Source organism: Piliocolobus tephrosceles, chromosome 2, assembly GCF_002776525.5.
Source record: "Piliocolobus tephrosceles isolate RC106 chromosome 2, ASM277652v3, whole genome shotgun sequence".
Lineage (NCBI taxonomy): Eukaryota > Metazoa > Chordata > Mammalia > Primates > Cercopithecidae > Piliocolobus > Piliocolobus tephrosceles.
In genome coordinates this window covers 72765182-72782919 of record NC_045435.1, presented here as the reverse complement: position 1 = coordinate 72782919, position 17738 = coordinate 72765182, and the positions used below count along the sequence as shown (strand labels likewise).

Sequence of the window (17738 nt, the reverse complement as noted above, 5' to 3'; positions counted from 1 at the left end):
AGCTGTTAATATTAATGCTACTACTAATACTATTAATTTATCTTGAACAGTTATTAATTTGCTAATGTTACTATTGACTTGCTTTGAAAGATTTGTGCTAGTTGTAATAAAAAGATTAGGCAGGATCAATGGAAAATTAAATCAGGTTTTGAGGAGTGTTTTTAACATATGATTTACGACACTATTGCAGAAAGCTAGTAAAGACTGTGCATCTATTCGGAGTTCACCAAACAGCCAGGAATACCTCCCTCTTGCACCAAGATTATAAAATCAATTGCCTGTAACTGAAATAAAGAGAGAGATGCAGGGGATCTAAAAATCTTCTTTTCACAAGAAAAGTTAAAAACAAGAAATAGAAAGTATCTATTCTACAGCTGAGCAACCACAGATCAATTGATAAAGTTCTCTGGGAGCAGTCTAGAAAAGAAAAAGTGCAGTATGTCAATCATAATAAAATATAACTTCGAGGAAAAAGCAATGAAACCCTACATTGATTCTCAAGCATCAGCCAGATTCTTCATGCATAAAACAAGATGATTGATCATTACCCAGGCCTTGTAACAGAAGAACATCAGCTTCCACTACATCTCTCTTTTTGCAAAATCCTGATTAATTGGCAGTGTTACAATAGTGTATCTTACAGTTCTTACATGAAGCAACTCAGGCAGTGTAGAGATTGGAAAGATATAGGCCACTGGAGGGAGGAGAACAGATCTCCCTTGGCTGGTCTCCCCCACTCTCTTCCATCTTTAGAACAGTACACAGCCCATAGCAGGGAAGATAATAAACTGTGAACAGATGACTGGGAAAAGAGACAGAAACAGCAATGGACAAACGAAAAAATCAATGGGATTTGGAGTCAAACAGACCTGAGTTTGGTACCCAACCTCTCTACGTACTTAACTTCTCTGAGCCTTTCCTTCTTCATTTGTAAAATAGAAAACCTAACAGCTACTTCGCAGGGTTGCGGTGAAGAGGAAATGAGGTGGAATAGATAAGGCATCATATTTTATATATGGTAGACCTTCATTCAATACAATGAGGTTCACCTTCCAGTGAGGGACACAGACTTTGGAGCTTAACAAACCTATGTTGCAACCAAAGTTTAGCAGCTTAGTAACTCTGAGATGTCTAGTAAATCACTTAATCTTTCTGAACCTTGACTTTCTCACCTGTAAAATACAGTCAATAATAGTCACCTCAAAGTGTCATTATGAGAATTAAACGAGTAACGCATGGAATGCACAGTGTATGATACACAGTAACAGATAAATGATAGCCATGTTTGTATCCCTGCTTAATTTGTGTTGTGAACCTAAAGAATCACGGCCTTCTAAAAGCAACTGTGTTTTTATAAGATTCAGAACATAGATTGTGGAGCGAAATTCCCTCGGTTGAAATCCTGGCTGTGCACCTTTCAAACTGGGTTTAAGTAATATATCCCAACTATAAAATGGGATTACAATAGTACCTACCCCGAAAGGGTTGTTGGGAAATTAAAGAAGCAAATGTATGTAAAACTTCAATAAGTGTTCTCTAAGTGTTGGCAACTCTTATCATCATCACCATTACCAACACCACCATTATCACTATCATCATTATCATCATGATCATCTCTTGAAAGGGTCACAAAATCATCTCCTTAGAAACTGTTACCTCCCCAGTTAAAAGTATAACAACAATGATGTTAATTGAAATTTATTCCAGCTACAACATTGAAAATATAGGCAGCCTGGTTTTCTGTCCCTTACCACTTCTGTGGGCCTCTTCCTGCAGAGAGCTCTGCCTGAGCTCAGAGAAAACCATGCTTGGAGGAGGCACAGAGACCCCCAGTAAGGGATAAATGTGGAGCCTCCAGCTCTTGGATGTCCGTAAGAAAAACTGAGGTAGGGTGTGAACCAGAGGTAATTCAGAGGCATTTTTCCAAGTAAGTGTTTCGCAAATGAAGTGGCTGCTACCCAGAGTCCTTGGCTTATTAGACTGGAGATAACTATCGAAAAGACAAACAGGGTGGGAAGTTCTCATCCAAAATGGAAAAGCCCTAACTCACATGCCAGGCTCCTTGGAGCTAGCTGTTTGCATATGATCAGAGACTTTCTGACTTCAATTTCTCCTCTCTAGTAAAGATAAGCAAACTTGATGGCTTGACCACTCTTACCCCAGGAGAATTCCTTTTGCTTATTTAAAACACCAGGCCTGAGCAGGCCTGGCATTGAGTGGGATCTAGAGCTCACCCAGCAGGTTTAAGCCACTTTGCCAGTGGATTTGTCATTAAAGATTACAAAGTCTAGGGGATTAGTGGGATTTGTCTAAGCACACTCAATGTCAGGAAGAAGAGGGACTAGTCTCCTGGGACCAAAAACTCCAAATCTGGTCTAAACTCATTCCATTTACCTCCAGAAACTGAGTTTGTGTTCTTACTCATAAAATACAAACAGTAGTAATACCTGCTTCATAGAGTTGTTGTAAAATAAATGGTGCATATAAAGCATGTTGCACGGTACCTAGTGTGTGATAAGTGCTTGATGGTGGTGGGACCTCTGAATCTTCTATTCCTCTCTTTTCTTTCTCCTCCTTTGGAGGAGAGAGGGAGCTCCCTTCCTACTCTCAGACACTGCCGCCGCCTCCTCCTCCTCTTTTTTCTCTTCCTTCTCCCTTCTTTGTGCTCCCCTCCCCTCACTCTCCTCATCCCCAATTCCTTCCCCCTCCTTTTCTTCCCTTTCTTTACTTCCTTCCCCCTGCTCCCCCTTCTCCTTCCCCTAACTCTCCCCCTTCCCCCTCCACTTTCTTTTCCCTATCCTCCTCCTGTCTCCCCATCTCCCTTTTCCTCTTCCCTGTTCTGCTACTCCCCTCTCTCATCCTCGTAATTTCATCATCTACCAGCCACTGGCCTGCCATGTCTTGTTAACAGAGTTGTCAAGCCAGCCTTTCCCCCTACACCTAACACAAAATGCAGCTCATGCTTGGCAGAACTGCCCCTGTGAGCCACCCACCTCCTTCTTTGGGCTGCCAACACAGAGGGCCCAAGCCTCCCTTTGGTCACACTGAATTGCTTTCAGACCAGAGCACTGAGGCAATGAATTGGGTGATCATATAAACCCAACTATGGGACTCTACAGGCCAAGAGGAATGTGGGAGGGATGCTGGCCTTGTCAAAGCTAAGCTGTGGGATGACTTAGCTTTGGACCATCTCAGACCAAACTACCAAAAGAAAGTGTGGCATCGTCCAAACAGGAAAAAGGGCATCATTGTCACTTGACCATGGATATAAATATGCTTCCATTTGTTAATTGTGGATTAGAATTATGCTTTCCAATAGGATAGCACTAGTAACATGTGGTTATTGAGCACTGAAATGTGGTTATTATGAGTTAAGATGTACTGTAAGTGTAAAATACACATCACATTTCAAAGACTTAGTACCAAAAAAGTAAAATAGCATACTAATAATTTTAGATTGATTATATGAAATAATAATTTTGACATATTGGGGTTTGTTGTATTAATATGTAATATATTAATATAATTAATTGCATCAATTTCTCTCTTTGTTTTGTTTAAATGTGGCTACTTTAAAGTTTAAAATTACATATGCAGCTCCTATTTATGGCTTGCATTAGATTTCTTCAGGCGTTCTCATTCCCTGCTCTTACCACCAGGGCCACAATTATTATTCTTTAAGTCATTTTTAAAATTTAAATCAATGTGTTTTTGAATAAGACCCTGGACCACTATTGAATGTAGAAATCCAGCATTATTTGACATAGTTAGAAGACAAACATACATCAACAGAAAATGAACAGTGCTGTATTCTGGCTACGTAGGTATACCATTGCTTACTTGAAGGATCTGAGCCTAGAGCCAGTTTTCTTTGACGAAAATAATTAAAAGATTAACACTTGTTAACTAAGCATTGAAAACAGTGTAGCACCCAACTGAGACTTTACTAGTCAGATTGAAAGGAAATTGGGAAGGAGAATGCCTTTCTCCCTATGTAGGGATGTAGCAATATTGTCTATTGCTCGTTCCCACCAGGATAGGCAACCCAAACTTCAGAAAACCTGGGCATAATGAAAAAACACTCACTAAACAGGGAACCCAATGTTCTGAATTCAAATCTCAATTACTTGTGACAACTTGGACACATCACTGAATCTAGTTTCCTCATCTGTAAAATGGATATAATGATCTTCTCCCTCACACAGTTGTTGTGAAGGTCATACGATCTTCGTTAAAAACTGTAGGTGCTCTCTGGAAGTCAGATGTCGTTATTATTAATACTTCAAATGAAATAATGAAACAATCCCATAAGTGGATGGAACAGAAACTTGTTCTATCTAGCTAGCCATTTTTTAGCTCCCTTCCAAGACAAGTCCAAAGCTCTGCCCCCAGCTGAGCAGCCATCTTGCTATTTGCTTTCTGTGTTTCCTGATCTATAGTGTCATTCTAAAATTATTGGAGGCTGAATTAGCAAAGTGATCCATTTACAGTGCAGATGAGAGTGACTCTTTGGACTGTCCACTTTCTAGTATAGCCTCTCAGTATAAAAGTGTCAGCAACAGAAATAAATAACAAAGCCATCAAGTAACCAAAACAGACAATAAAGTCATTGGATTAAAATACTGGTAATATTTACTAATAGGTAGAAATTGAATATTTGTTTATTTTTTATCAATATCTAGTGGAGTTGCTTGTGTCACTATTAGAAAGAGATGGAGACAGGTTTACCTGGTTCTGAAATGCTAAATTTTCTGTCACCAAAGATGACCCCCTTTTCTATACCCCAGGGTGATCCCAGACACCCAGATTCATACTATTAATTATGTTTAGCAAAAAATATGTTTGCTTACAGCAACTTACGAGAAGTGAGGGCAACAAACTAAATGGAAACAAACCACCCAGCCAACATTAAACCAGTCTGCTTCCTTACTTGAGGAAGCTGTTTCTTGGTTCACTGAACAGATACTTAAAATATATTGCAGAAACACATCCAGGTTTCATGTCAAAGTTGTTTAGGTACCGAATGAGATGAATAGCTCAGAGTACATTTATGAACCATGTAATAAACTATGGGCAAATAAATCACTGAATACTCTTAGTTGCAGTTTCTTCATCTGTAATATAAGGCCAGTGATGCCTCCTCTGACTATTTTTGGGGTTTTATGGGGACTACATAGAACACAAGTATAAGCACCTTTTGGAAACACTGAAGAACATTTTGAAGGGCAGCCTCTTCACTCTATGGGAATAAATAAGACAAGAAAAGTGAGCAGAAAAGGTCTTCAAAGGCTTAATGTAATCATGATAACCTAGCAGTAAATGTTAAAATATATCTTCCGTATCCACACTATCTCTGTTAGACAGACAGGGATCACATTTGTAAACAACTGGATTCTGAACCATCAGAAGGAATTCACTTCTCAAGTGTGAGCTATTTACTTCTGATACTACTGAAGACAGTTTAAGGCAGACCATTACATGGCATTAAATAACACAAATGAGAAAGTTATCCCATATTTGATCTAACTGCAAGCCTTGTGCTTAGGTCATGCCAGTAGTTATGTACCCCATTACGGATGTTTTGGTCAACAATGGATCACCAACAATATGTGATGGTGGTCCCATTAGATTATAATGAAGCTGAAAAAGTCCTATCCCCTGGTAACATCATAGCCATCGTAATGTTATGGTAGCATAATCACTCTATTTTAAACATTAATTTAGTGTAGTCGAATCATACAGAATTTATAAAGTCTACAGTAGTGCACAGCAATGTCTGTCCTAAGCCTTCACATTCAACTTCCAGTGCTGCAAAGCTCCATTCATGGTAAGTGCCCTATCCAAGTGTACTATTTTTTATCCTTTATACTATATTTTTACTGTACCTTTTCTATGTGTAGATGTGTTTAGATACACAAATACTTATCATCATCATGTTACAATTGCTTGCAGTATCCAGAACATTCACACGCTATACAGGTTTGTAGCCTGGGAGCATAGGCTATACCCCTTGGTGTCTCCATTTCCTCAACTGTAAATGGGGTCAGGATTGGTGCCTATTTCGTGGTGCAGTTGTCAGGATTAAATGAGTCAAAACATGTAAACTTGGAATAATACTTGACACATAATAAGCACTCAATAAATGTTACGTATGAATATTATTATTTGAACAAATAAATCTAACATAGTTTTCTCCAATTTCCAATTGAAAGGTATTCACATGACTACTCTTTTTAAAGTATTTCCCCATTCTATGGGCCTTTCTACAAGTCTATTTCTAATTATGATGAATATAAATAATGAAAACCATCATACTATAGGTAATGCTTTAAGGTGACTGTGGGCCCTAACAAATATGTCATATCGAGAGAACAGAGCCCATATTTTGCATTTTTTAATCCTCTGTAAGACCTTTCTCAATACTCACACATTACTCAAAAATTACTATTTGAAAAAAAGCATGAATGAATGAAGGTACCGGATTGAACATGAACAGAAAGTCATGATTTGACACAGTCAATCTGGTTATTTATTTGCCACTATTAGAAAGAGATGGAGACAGGTTTACCTGGTTCTGAAATGCTAAATTTTCTGTCACCAAAGATGACCCCCTTTTCTATACCCCAGGGTATTCTATACCCTATTCTATACCCCAGGTATAGAATTTCAAATTCAGACCCAACACTTGAGTTTCTTTATTCCAAATGTTTGTATTACTGTTGAAACAGTTGTAGATATTGTATTTGTTTGCTTGTTTATACCTCTACCTAATCTCAGAAAGGCTCATAAGGACATTTAAAAACCAAGGTGTAATTGAATAAAAATGAAAAGTAAAAAAGAAGAAAGGGAATATAAAACAAAATAAGGAATCGGGTTAAAATACCCATGCCATCAAAACCCTATGAATGGGTCACACATTGGCCTTTAATTTTCTAGAGCCAGCATGAAAAAAGGTGAACTGGTGAGTTACATAATTCACAACAGCCACTGGATGGAGTGACTTGCAGAAGATTCAGCCACTCTTAGTAGTGAGACCCTCCAGAACATTCTCCACAAAAATCACACCTAACAAATGTCTGGCACAACAGCATCTTTAGAGTGTGAAAGTTCCCTCAGTGTAGATCATGGGATCATGATGAGAAATAATTCAGCCACACCATGAGAGCAAGATACAGAGCAAGTCAGATGCACTATGCCCTCGGGCAGGAAACAAATGCATGCCAAATTTTCTACTTGAGGTTATTATTAAGAGCAAAAGAGCAGCCTGTTTCTGTTGGCGTATCAGATTTACTTGTTTTCTTTCCTGGTCGGTATTTTTATCATTTCAGGTAAGCAGTATGCAACATTTTTACTGTAGTCAAACATATATATAGTCCCTTTAAATCCTAGAAAGTTTGTTTGATATGGATAAAAGCTTCTTTCCCCTGCAAACAGCAGATGATTTTCAGGCCCAGACACACCTAAATTTGAATTCTGTCTCTGTCACTTTCTATGTGTTACCTTATATCTGTGAGTTTCAACTTTCTCCTCTCTTTTTTTTTTTTTTGAGACGGTATCTCACAGTGTCGCCCAGGCTGGGGTGCAGTGGCACGATCTTGGCCTACTGCAAGCTCTGCCTCCCAGGTTCACTGCATTCTCCTGCCTCAGCCTTCCGAGTTGTTGGGACTACAGGTACCTGCCACAACACCCGGCTGATTTTTTATATTTTTAGTAGAGACGGGGTTTCACCGTGTTAGCCAGGATGGTCTCAATCTCCTGACCTCGTGATCTGCCTGCCTCGGCCTCCCAAAGTGCTGGGATCACAGGCTTGAGCCACTGCACCCGGCCTCAGCTTTCTCCTCTTTAAAATGGGCATAAAAATACTGTCTAACATGATTATTGTAAGAATAATTTTATACAAAACCTCTCACCCATAGCAGGCACTCAGAAACATTACAGCTCTTATTGTCTTCCACTTAACATAGTTCCACATTGGTTAACACGTTGTTAACCAATAACATATAGATAACACACTGGTTTGTTAAGTGAACAAATGAATGAATGAATGAGTGAACATTGCCATCCAAGAGTCTTAAACAATTAGCAGATCTGTCCACATGTTTGGAATCACGACAGCTTGGTGGTTAAGAACTTGGACTCAGTATTCAGGTTGCCTGGGTTTGAATCCTGATGCCATCACGAATTATCTGTGAAGTCTCAGACAAGCTATTCAACTGTTCTCTATGTTAGTTTGACATCTGCAAATAGGATGATGTACCATTCCTTACAGGGATGTTAGGTGTGGGTTATAAAGTCCTTAGCATCATTCCTGGGATATAGTAAGCATTTAATACATATGACTATTTATTTTATAGAAAGATAAATATAATATCATAAAGCTTTCTTTTATTTGTTTTTCAAAACGTTTTCGCTGGTTCCAGTGCTATGGGATCTTAAATTTTTCCAAAAAGCAAACCAAATAGTTATATAAAGAAATCAACTTGTTTCTAGAACTCACATTTTCTTTTACCGTTTTCTATTCTGGTTTGTTTCTGTAGGACTTCATTGTCACTGTAGTCTTTTCGTTCTTGTGGTTGGTGGGTTCATCAGCTTGGGCAAAAGGACTGTCTGACGTCAAAGTTGCAACAGATCCCAAGGAAGTATTGCTACTAATGTCAGCTTGCAAACAGCCATCCAACAAATGCATGGCTGTCCACAGCCCTGTTATGTCAAGCTTAAACACTTCTGTGGTAAGTATTTTTCATCTGTGCTTTACTGTTCATATCTTTGTTTGCCAGTCAAAATAATAAGAAAAATATCTCAGAAGTCATCTTGAAAATTGTTGCCTACAAAACTAGGCCAGTCAAAAGGTGAGATAGTTTACCTCAGGTGCAGGATGATTACTTGGCCCTCAGGTGTTTTATTGTCAGAATCCATCATTTGTAATGTTGCCAATTAAGGAGTTCTTAATAAGAACCCAGCAGGTATTGGCAGCTGCTGCTTAGGTGACAGTTCAGTTGAAACTGTAAGCCAGAAGCAAATATAAAATCTGAACACTACCCGGACGCGGTGGCTCACGCCTATAATCCCAACACTTTAGGAGGCCAAGGTGGGAGGATCACCTGAGGTCAGGAGTTCAAGACCAGCCTGGCCAACATGGTGAAACTCCATCTCTACTAAAAATACAAAAAAAAACAAACAAACTAGCCAAGCATGGTGACTCACACCTGTAGTCCCAGCTACTTGGAAGGCTGAGGCATGAGAATCACTTGAACGCAGGAGGTGGAAGTTGCAGTGAGCCGAGTTCAGGCCACTGCATCCAAGCTTGGGTAACAGAGTGAGACTCAGTCTCAAAAAAAAAAAAAAATCTGAACTTTAAGGTTGAAGCCAGACAAAAGTTAAAAGGAATAGTTGAGCGCATACAAGTTCCTGGGGAGAAAACACTGTTCAAGCCACATGTAGTTAGAATATACCCAACTGATTAGAGAAAAATACACAGACCTAGTAGGGTAAAAAAAGAAATTCATAATGTAAAAAAGTACTCATAATAGCTATGGTAATTTTTGAATTTTCTCCATGCTTCTGGTTTAGTTACTTTATAACCTTAGAAAAGCTGCACTGTATTAGTTGAACAAAGTCAAATGTTTTCGTCAAGAGTATGGCTCTCACAAGAAAAAAGAAAATCTGACAGCAGGGACACTAAATTGGATTTTTAATTTATAAGTGTAAGAACTTGTATTCTTCCAAAGAAAGAAGCTGTATCTGAGAAATACATAAGCTATAACGGCAGCAAAAAGCAGCAGTTATCAAAGAATAGAAGGCTCAGCAGTGTTTGCTGAAAGAACATTCTTTAGCACACCCTAGAAATAATTATCTTTGCTTCAAGATTAACCTGTGTTTCTACAGCTTTCTGAAATTCAATCTGGGAAGGCACTTAAGAAGAGAAAAAAGGGTTGCTACTCTGACTGGCCTGTGATTTCTGCTTTGGTGAGATAGTAACCATGAAAATAAACTCTGCATTAGGGTCTCACAATCATTTTTATTCATTGCTGACCACACTTGTAAATGAATACTTTGAAGTATACATTACCATATTTACTTATACTTTTGTAGTTTGTTTTATAGACAGTATTTAATGAAAGCTATTACAACATTGATCTCAAAATCTAACAGGACAAAGATAAAATTGCTTGATATGTTTGTCAGTTTAATAATTAACTCCCAATAAATTATGACATTCTGCATGTTTCTTCTAATTCCACTTCTGATATATCTAATAATTTTTAGACTAAAAGATAGAAACTATGAACGAAAAACAATGTGATGTGTCCCTAAAACCAAAATAAAGAATGAATTGAAACCAAATAATGTGATGTGTGTGAAAGGACAGGTCCAGTGATGTTGTAGTGATGTATCCGTATCAGTTAACAGTCTTCCAGGTCCTAGGGACAGAAAACTCAATTCGAACTGGCTAAGGCAAACCAATCGTCATATCCCTAAAATCTGTTTTTGCAGTCCACTTCTGGTACCAATGTTTGTATGCATCAGAATAATCAAAGCTGACTCTAGCTACAACAGGAAACAAGTTTTTGGAAGGACATTAAGTAGCTCATACAACTTGATGAAACCTGAAGAAACAGGTTCTAGAAAGAGCAGAATCTAGAACAGAATGAGAGTTCTAGATGTTCAGTACCAAATAATTGTTGCTTAAAGTTGCCATTAGTGGAAAGTTTTACCTAACCTTGCATTGCTCTGCTCAAAATGCAAAGTACCAGGAGAGAACTCAAGCCATTTGACTGAAACTTGGCTCTGCAAAGAAAATCAGATTTCTATTACCAAAAGCAGGGGAAAGGACATTAATCAACCAAAACACAATATTTTTATTACAAATTGTTTGGCTTCAAATCATATTGAGCTAGCTTATGCAAAAACTGAAAATAGTTGGAAAGACATTAAAAGTGTGTCTTCCCGGGGCAGAACCTAGCAGCCAAGAACTGGAAGACTGTCAGGAAGCTGGACGGTTCTCATCCTCCATCTCCCATCTCTCTTTCTTTCTGTGTCCCTGTCCCTTTCTGCATGGTTGTTACATTATTCTCTCTTTTCAGATGAAATTTCATTTCTTTTTCTTTTTTTTCATCCACACAGCAGAAGACAGCCACTCTACAGTTTCTAAGTTTTTATGTATTTTTTAAAGAAACAGCTTGGACTGAACAAAAATCACTCAGGTCCTATTGCAAATTTCTGGTAGAGAGTATCTTTTTAGCCCACCTTAGGCCAGATGTCCACCTCAGTCTCATCAGTTACGAATAGAGGGTTTGGTGAATGTTGTAATAGAAACATGACTCAGAGAACACACTTTGCTGGGCAAACATAGGTTTTGGAGTAGGAACCAGACACGTACCACAATAAATGACTTCTACAAGTAAATGAATCAGGAAATAATAATCATATTCTCTACCTTGGTAACAAATTTACTATCTTCAAAGCAGTTTGGCACCTATAATTTTACAGTAACACTAAAATGTAGGTAAGATATCCGGATACTACAAATATTGGGAGCTGAGGTAAACTCTCTAATTCTTAGTTTTATCATCTGTAAAATGGGGATGACTGCACAACAGACCTCAATACTATTGAAAGAATTCAATGAGATAATCTATTAAAAAAATACTTAGCATCATGCCCAGCTTATGGCAAATGCTCAATACGTGTCAACTGAAAACGGCTACTAAAATACGATCATTCTTAAATGTCATATAGTGTTAGAGCCCAAAGAGAGGAGGAAGAAATAGTTTTTAGTCTCTCAATTTCTTTCAAAGTTTCACTGAGCACAAATATTTTAGCCATAATTTCCACTTCTGCTTCTTCAGCTTCACTCCTAAAAATCTTAGTACATCTCTTTAGACAATCTAGATCTTCTCTTCCCATTTTTTGCATGTTATGTAGAGTGTCTTTCAATCTCTCTTTCTGTCGTCCCCAAGTCTGAGCTTGAATCAAATTCTTACCCCAATTTCAGTTGCAACAAAAGGGCAAAAAGGAGTTCAAGGGCCCGAGTGCCCCTAAAATGTGCCAGCCAAGAGATCTGTGATGCTGGACTAAAAAATGAGTACTCCTTAAATATGCCCATTGAAATGCCTTGTTTACCTTCTTACTTTTAAGTAGCATTTCCTTGATGTCTAAGTTTTTCTTCAGCATCCCTTTTTTAAAAACCTAATGGTAACAGGGAAAAGAGAGAGATCAATAGATAGGAAATAGCTAAAATTACATCCCTGGACAGAGCCATGCCTGAAAAGATCCCTTGATAATTTTTCCTCCTCTTCCCTCCCCTCCCTTCCCCTCCCCTCCCCTCCCCTCCCTTTTCCTCCCCTCCCCTTCCCTCCTGTCCTCTCCTCTCTCCTCTCTTCTCCTCTCCTCTCCTTTTCTTTTTTCCTTTCATTCATTTCCTTTTTTCTTTTCTTTTTTTTTTTTTTTTGAGACAAGGTTTTGCTCTGTCACCCAGGCGGGAGGTACAGTGGTGCAATCGTAGCTCACTATAGCCTGGAACTCTTGGGCTCAATGGATACTGCTGCCTCAGCCTTCCAAGTACCCCTTCTGAGTACACCTGGGACTACAGGCGTGTGCTGCCATGCCCAGCTAATTTTTTTTTTTTTTTTAAGAGACAAGGTCTTGCTATGTTTCCCAGGCTCTTCGATAATTTTTTTTATACTCATATATTGGCATATACTTACAAAGGTGCAATTTAATCAAGATCCCCCTTGTAATGGAAAATATTCTGGTTACCATACACATGGTAAAATGGTCCTGTATGCAAATTAGAGTTTTGTCAGTAGTTAACTGATTTATTTTGTTCGAGCAACTATTACACCTTATTTATGTTTTGTATCTCCCTCAGCAGGTAGCCTAGAGCATGGCACAAAATAGGTTCTCAATTAGTGTAAAAAGGAAGGAAAGAGGATGCAAGAGGAGAGAAGGAAGAAGGAGGGAGGTCTGGATAAACCAGTCTTTAATTAGATCAGTTGGGAGCCTAGACACTTGATTTTGGCTATTGTCTCAAGAACACGGTCTCATTGTTTATGCCTCAGTTCAATTTATACTGCAGCAAAGAAAAAGAAAAAGTCTACAAAATACAATTCACGGAAATATTTTAGAAAATGATTCAGAACATAATTTACCTTTAGTAAGTATTTGCTAATGTGTCCAACACTGTCCAGCTACTTTACACATACCCTCTTTAATCCTCCCAACTATCTTCCAAGAAAGGAATTCTTGTCTCCATTCCGTACAAGAAACAAAACAAAAACAAAAATGAAGTCTACAGACTTAATGCCTTGTCCCAGGTAGCAGGGCAAGAAAATACAGTCCCCATGGCACTTTGATTTCAAAGCCTATAGAGATTACTCCGAGACTAAGATTCCATTCATGTGCTGCTAAAATATTGAAATATTTTGGTAGTCTCAGCTCCAAGTCTCCAAGGCCCAGCTTCTTGACTACACCAGTGGCCCCTCTGCCACCACTACTCACAAGCCACTATGGATCATCTCACTGTCCAGAAACCAAGGGATAAATTTTGACCCAGCAAAGGACTTCCAGCACCCTACTCCAGGACAGTGGCCACTGCCCAAGTCCATTTTGACTGGTCAGCATCATGCTAGGGGGTGGTGACTAAATATACTTTAATGTTATCACAGCCTTGCATTATACTACTGTTACCTGTCTCCATTAGGGGGGTTATTAAAACAGACTGCCTGTAGTTAATTCCCAAGTCAATCAACCAGCCTTGGAAAAGGCTGCAGAACAAGCCATGGAATGAGGACTTCTGTTTGGGCCTCATGCAACAGCAAACAGTTCTGCTTCCATCAAACCTTAGGCCCTGGGGAAGCAACCAACACCCAGTCCTCTGACTCACCGACACCCTCCTGGAGAGTAGGAGGAATTTCCATAGGAAAGTTTCACATCCAGTTCTTACGAAAATACTTTGTATTTCTCTGAAACCTGCACTTTGTTCATAGTCCGGTTTCAACATTCACTTATCCCTGTGAGAGGCACAGAAAGTGCAGTTATTCAAACAGTCAACCTCTCAATATGCTATCATGCATATGTTTATTTGCACATCACCTGTACCATTGCTTATCCTATATTTTTAATTGACTCACTTTCTTTATATGATTACAATAAATGGAAAAGCAAAAGCAGTATCTCTAACCATAAAGAGAAGAAAGCCTTATAAATGAATGTACCATTATTAAAGTGAAAATTCGCAGCCCTGTGCCATCTGGAAATATCATACACACCATGAAGGGTACTTTATTTGGAGAATAAATGATGCCTTAAGTAAGGGTTCCAGTTGTGGAGCCAGAACAGGGTTTGGATCCCAGATCTACTACTCAGCAAGCCACATGCCCTTAGACAAGATTTCCACATCTTTAATATGGGTATGACAATAGCAACTTTTTCTTAGACTGATTCTTAGACCAAGGGAATTGATAAACATAAAGCCCTTTATGCAGTGCCTGACATGTAGTGCATCTAATAAAGGTCAAATATTCTAAATGAAATACCAGTTCCAAATGGAAAACTTGGAAGAGGACTCAACATTAAAGTGAAAAGTGATCTTTTGTATTGTGAAGGATTTTCTAAAATTGAAATTTTTCTTGGGTTTTTGTCTAGTCTATCAATTCATTGGCTTTGATTCTCCTTCAGGTCTTTGGATTCTTGAACTTTATTCTCTGGGCTGGAAACATATGGTTTGTTTTCAAGGAGACCGGCTGGCATTCTTCGGGACAGAGATATCTTTCAGATCCGATGGAGAAGCACTCCAGCAGCTATAATCAAGGTGGTTACAACCAAGACAGCTATGGGTCAAGCAGTGGGTACAGTCAGCAGGCGAGTTTGGGGCCATCCTCAGATGAGTTTGGCCAACAGCCTACTGGCCCCACTTCCTTTACCAATCAGATTTAACAGAGTAGCATTTGCATTCTTCTGGAGATCACCTCACCACCTTCCATTTCAGTGGTAGAAGAATTTTTTAAGAGTTTCAATCAATTATTAATGCAGAGAGTATTGAATGTAAATCAGAGATCTCTAGTCTTCATTAAGGCAGAAAGTCCTGGGTTGTGATAAATGATACTTAGAGATGAGATGACATGAGGAGATATATTATTCATCATAGATTGCTAATTGGAGAGTACCTTGTTATATATACAGATACTTTCATGGTCATTTTGTATGTGTGTTAAAGTAGTAGAAGTATTTTGTAGCTTAAAGTCTCTAGTATGTAATATGCATAAAGTAAATCGAATAGCACTGAGTTTGCTTATGCATTTTCATGCAAAAGATGTTATAATAATTTCTAGAAGACAATTGGGTGTATCACAACATGCATGTCTTTTTTTTTTTTTTTTTTAGTTTTAGGTCTTATAGGAAAATGAGTCTCTGAGTTATTTGTTTCAGAAAATTATTCTGGTTTTTTTTACGTGATAAATCAATGCTCACGTGATTTAAGTGCATGAATAAGCATTTTCTCACAAAATGAACATTTGAACTGTGTTTACAAAAATTTTCTGGTTTGCACCATGGATTTGCCAAGTGGATATTTATAGGAATATATTCACTACCTTGTATACTTTGCAAATTTGTCTCTCTGGCTTTACCCAAGTTCTGAATGCATTGTAATTAAGATTTGAGTTTTTCTTTTCCCCTATTGGTAGACATTTAGTGTTACATATGATAACTGCCCAACATTTATTCTATTTACTTAGCTAAATATTTGCATTCTTGTAACCTTCTATGGTGTTTTTGTGGCTCTTATCTTGTGGACCATAAATAACATGGCCCAATAACTCTTTGTGTTTATGGAGTGTTGTTTTCTTAGAATAATGGAGATGCAGATATAGATACCATAGTCAAGATACTGCCTTGCTGAAGTATTTATTTATAAAGAATATTCTGTAGAACCTCTACTACCAGCTACACTTTTAAATCCTGTTTATTTGTAAAGCTAATATGCTCCTCAATGTAATTATTAAAAATTCTCAAGTCACAGCTAAACTTACTAATTCTGATTTGAGTGTAGCCCATAAATTAAAAATGGCTTCCATATGCCACTCTGTATCCCAAAGAGGATTCTCATGAAATATTCTCCAGAATGTATTCATTATCAAGAAAATGCCAATCTTCACTTCCTCATTTTAACTCAGTTGAAACACCAGGACCCAATAGAGAGGGCAAGCTGAGCATCTGTATTTCCAGATAAAACTTGTTATCGATGTATAAACTCGTCGTGTGATTGGTGATGTTGGAAGCATTTTAGCACAAAACAGCCTTGTGTCTTAGATGATATCTGTAACCAGTTTCTGAATCCCGTTGGATAAAACCATATTGTGATATCTATTTGACGTTAATAAAGTTATTGCATACAATGCTGGCTGGACAATGGACAATTACAACAGTAGAACCTGGTTGGCTTTAACAATGACAGAACGAACAAGGGTTAAATGCACAGTGCCTCCAATCTGTCACCCTGTCCTTGTTTCATGAGCCCAGTGAGGTTCGTTCATTCATTCCACCATTCTAGGACTTCCTATGCACCTGTCACTGTGCATGCCGCTGGGAATGCAGTAATAAAAAGCAAAAACAGGCTGTATGATAAGAAGCTTACACTCTATTAGGAGAGACCGGCATTAAAATAATCACACCCCAATTATGCTGAGTGCAACAAAGAGAAGCACAGGATTCCACAGGAACATCTATCAGAGAGGTTTGAACTAGTTAGGGAGAGGTCAAGAAGCTTTATACCTGAAGACTACACATGGTTAAGCAAGGACAAGGTGGGAGAGACGCATGTCCCAGGCAGAGAACAGCCTGGCAAAGCTCTCTGATGGTAGGAGACAGGAAGAATATGTAGGGTTGCCAGAGTTTAATGAACAAGAGGCTTTTCGGGAAGTGTGACTGCTGATGGGGACATGGGTGAAACCTGTCTGAAGGCCTAATCAGGAATTCTGTCTTTATCCTAAAGAAGCTAAGGGAAAGCAATGAAGGATTTTTGAGCAGGGGAGGGATACGATAAGATTAGCATGTTGAAAGGATCTCAATGGCTACAGAATAGAGAGAGGATTAGAGGAAGACAAGCGAGAAAAACATCCTGAGGATAAGGAAATAGGCCTTAACTCTTAGCATCTAGGAGGCAGTAGGCTGGGAGTGGGAGGAGGCGATGTGGCATGAGTTCTCCCGGCTCCCACTCCCACTCCCAATTCCCCCTTATATCCTGGGACAATGACTAAATTTGACTGCTTCCTTCAGCACTGTGCAGGAGAAGAAAGTGTCCTCTGCTTTACAAGCTGTCATGAACTCGGCAAAGTGGAGAAATCCTCCTAACCAGCAGTGATTTTTACCACCCTTAACAGTTCCAAAGCACTCTGGGCACTGATAAATGGAAAACACTACCTGCCCTGATTGAGATAGAGACATGCTTCCATGGTCCATTGCAGATTCGCAATAAAGACCTGCTTTAACCCAATGGGGATTTTGCTAAACTGATTTATTCCTTCAGGTTTCAAGAAAAGAGCAGTAGATTTTTTTTTTTTTTTTTTTTTTGAGATGGAATCTGGCTCTGTCGCCCAGGCTGGAGTACAATGGTGTGATCTCGGCTCACCGCAAGCTCTGCCTCCGGGGTTCACGCCATTCTCCTGCCTCAGCCTCCCCAAGCAGCTGGGACTACAGGCACCCGCCACCACGCCCGGCTAATATTTTGTATTTTTAGT

The 17738-nt window shown here is 38.8% G+C and overlaps 1 protein-coding gene across 3 annotated transcripts in view; it reads left to right on the top strand.

The window, feature by feature from the left end:
* The window catches only part of SYNPR (synaptoporin), a 327584-nt gene extending 311187 nt beyond the window's left edge, over positions 1-16397 (top strand). For all 3 annotated transcript variants that reach the window (XM_023200533.1, XM_023200544.1, XM_023200536.1), the window contains 2 exons: positions 8538-8729; positions 14680-16397. In XM_023200533.1, the coding sequence (XP_023056301.1) occupies positions 8538-8729; positions 14680-14937 (450 nt within the window). In that variant the 3' untranslated portion in view covers positions 14938-16397. The remainder of the gene's footprint in view (positions 1-8537; positions 8730-14679) is intronic.
* The last annotated feature ends 1341 nt before the right edge of the window (positions 16398-17738 follow it).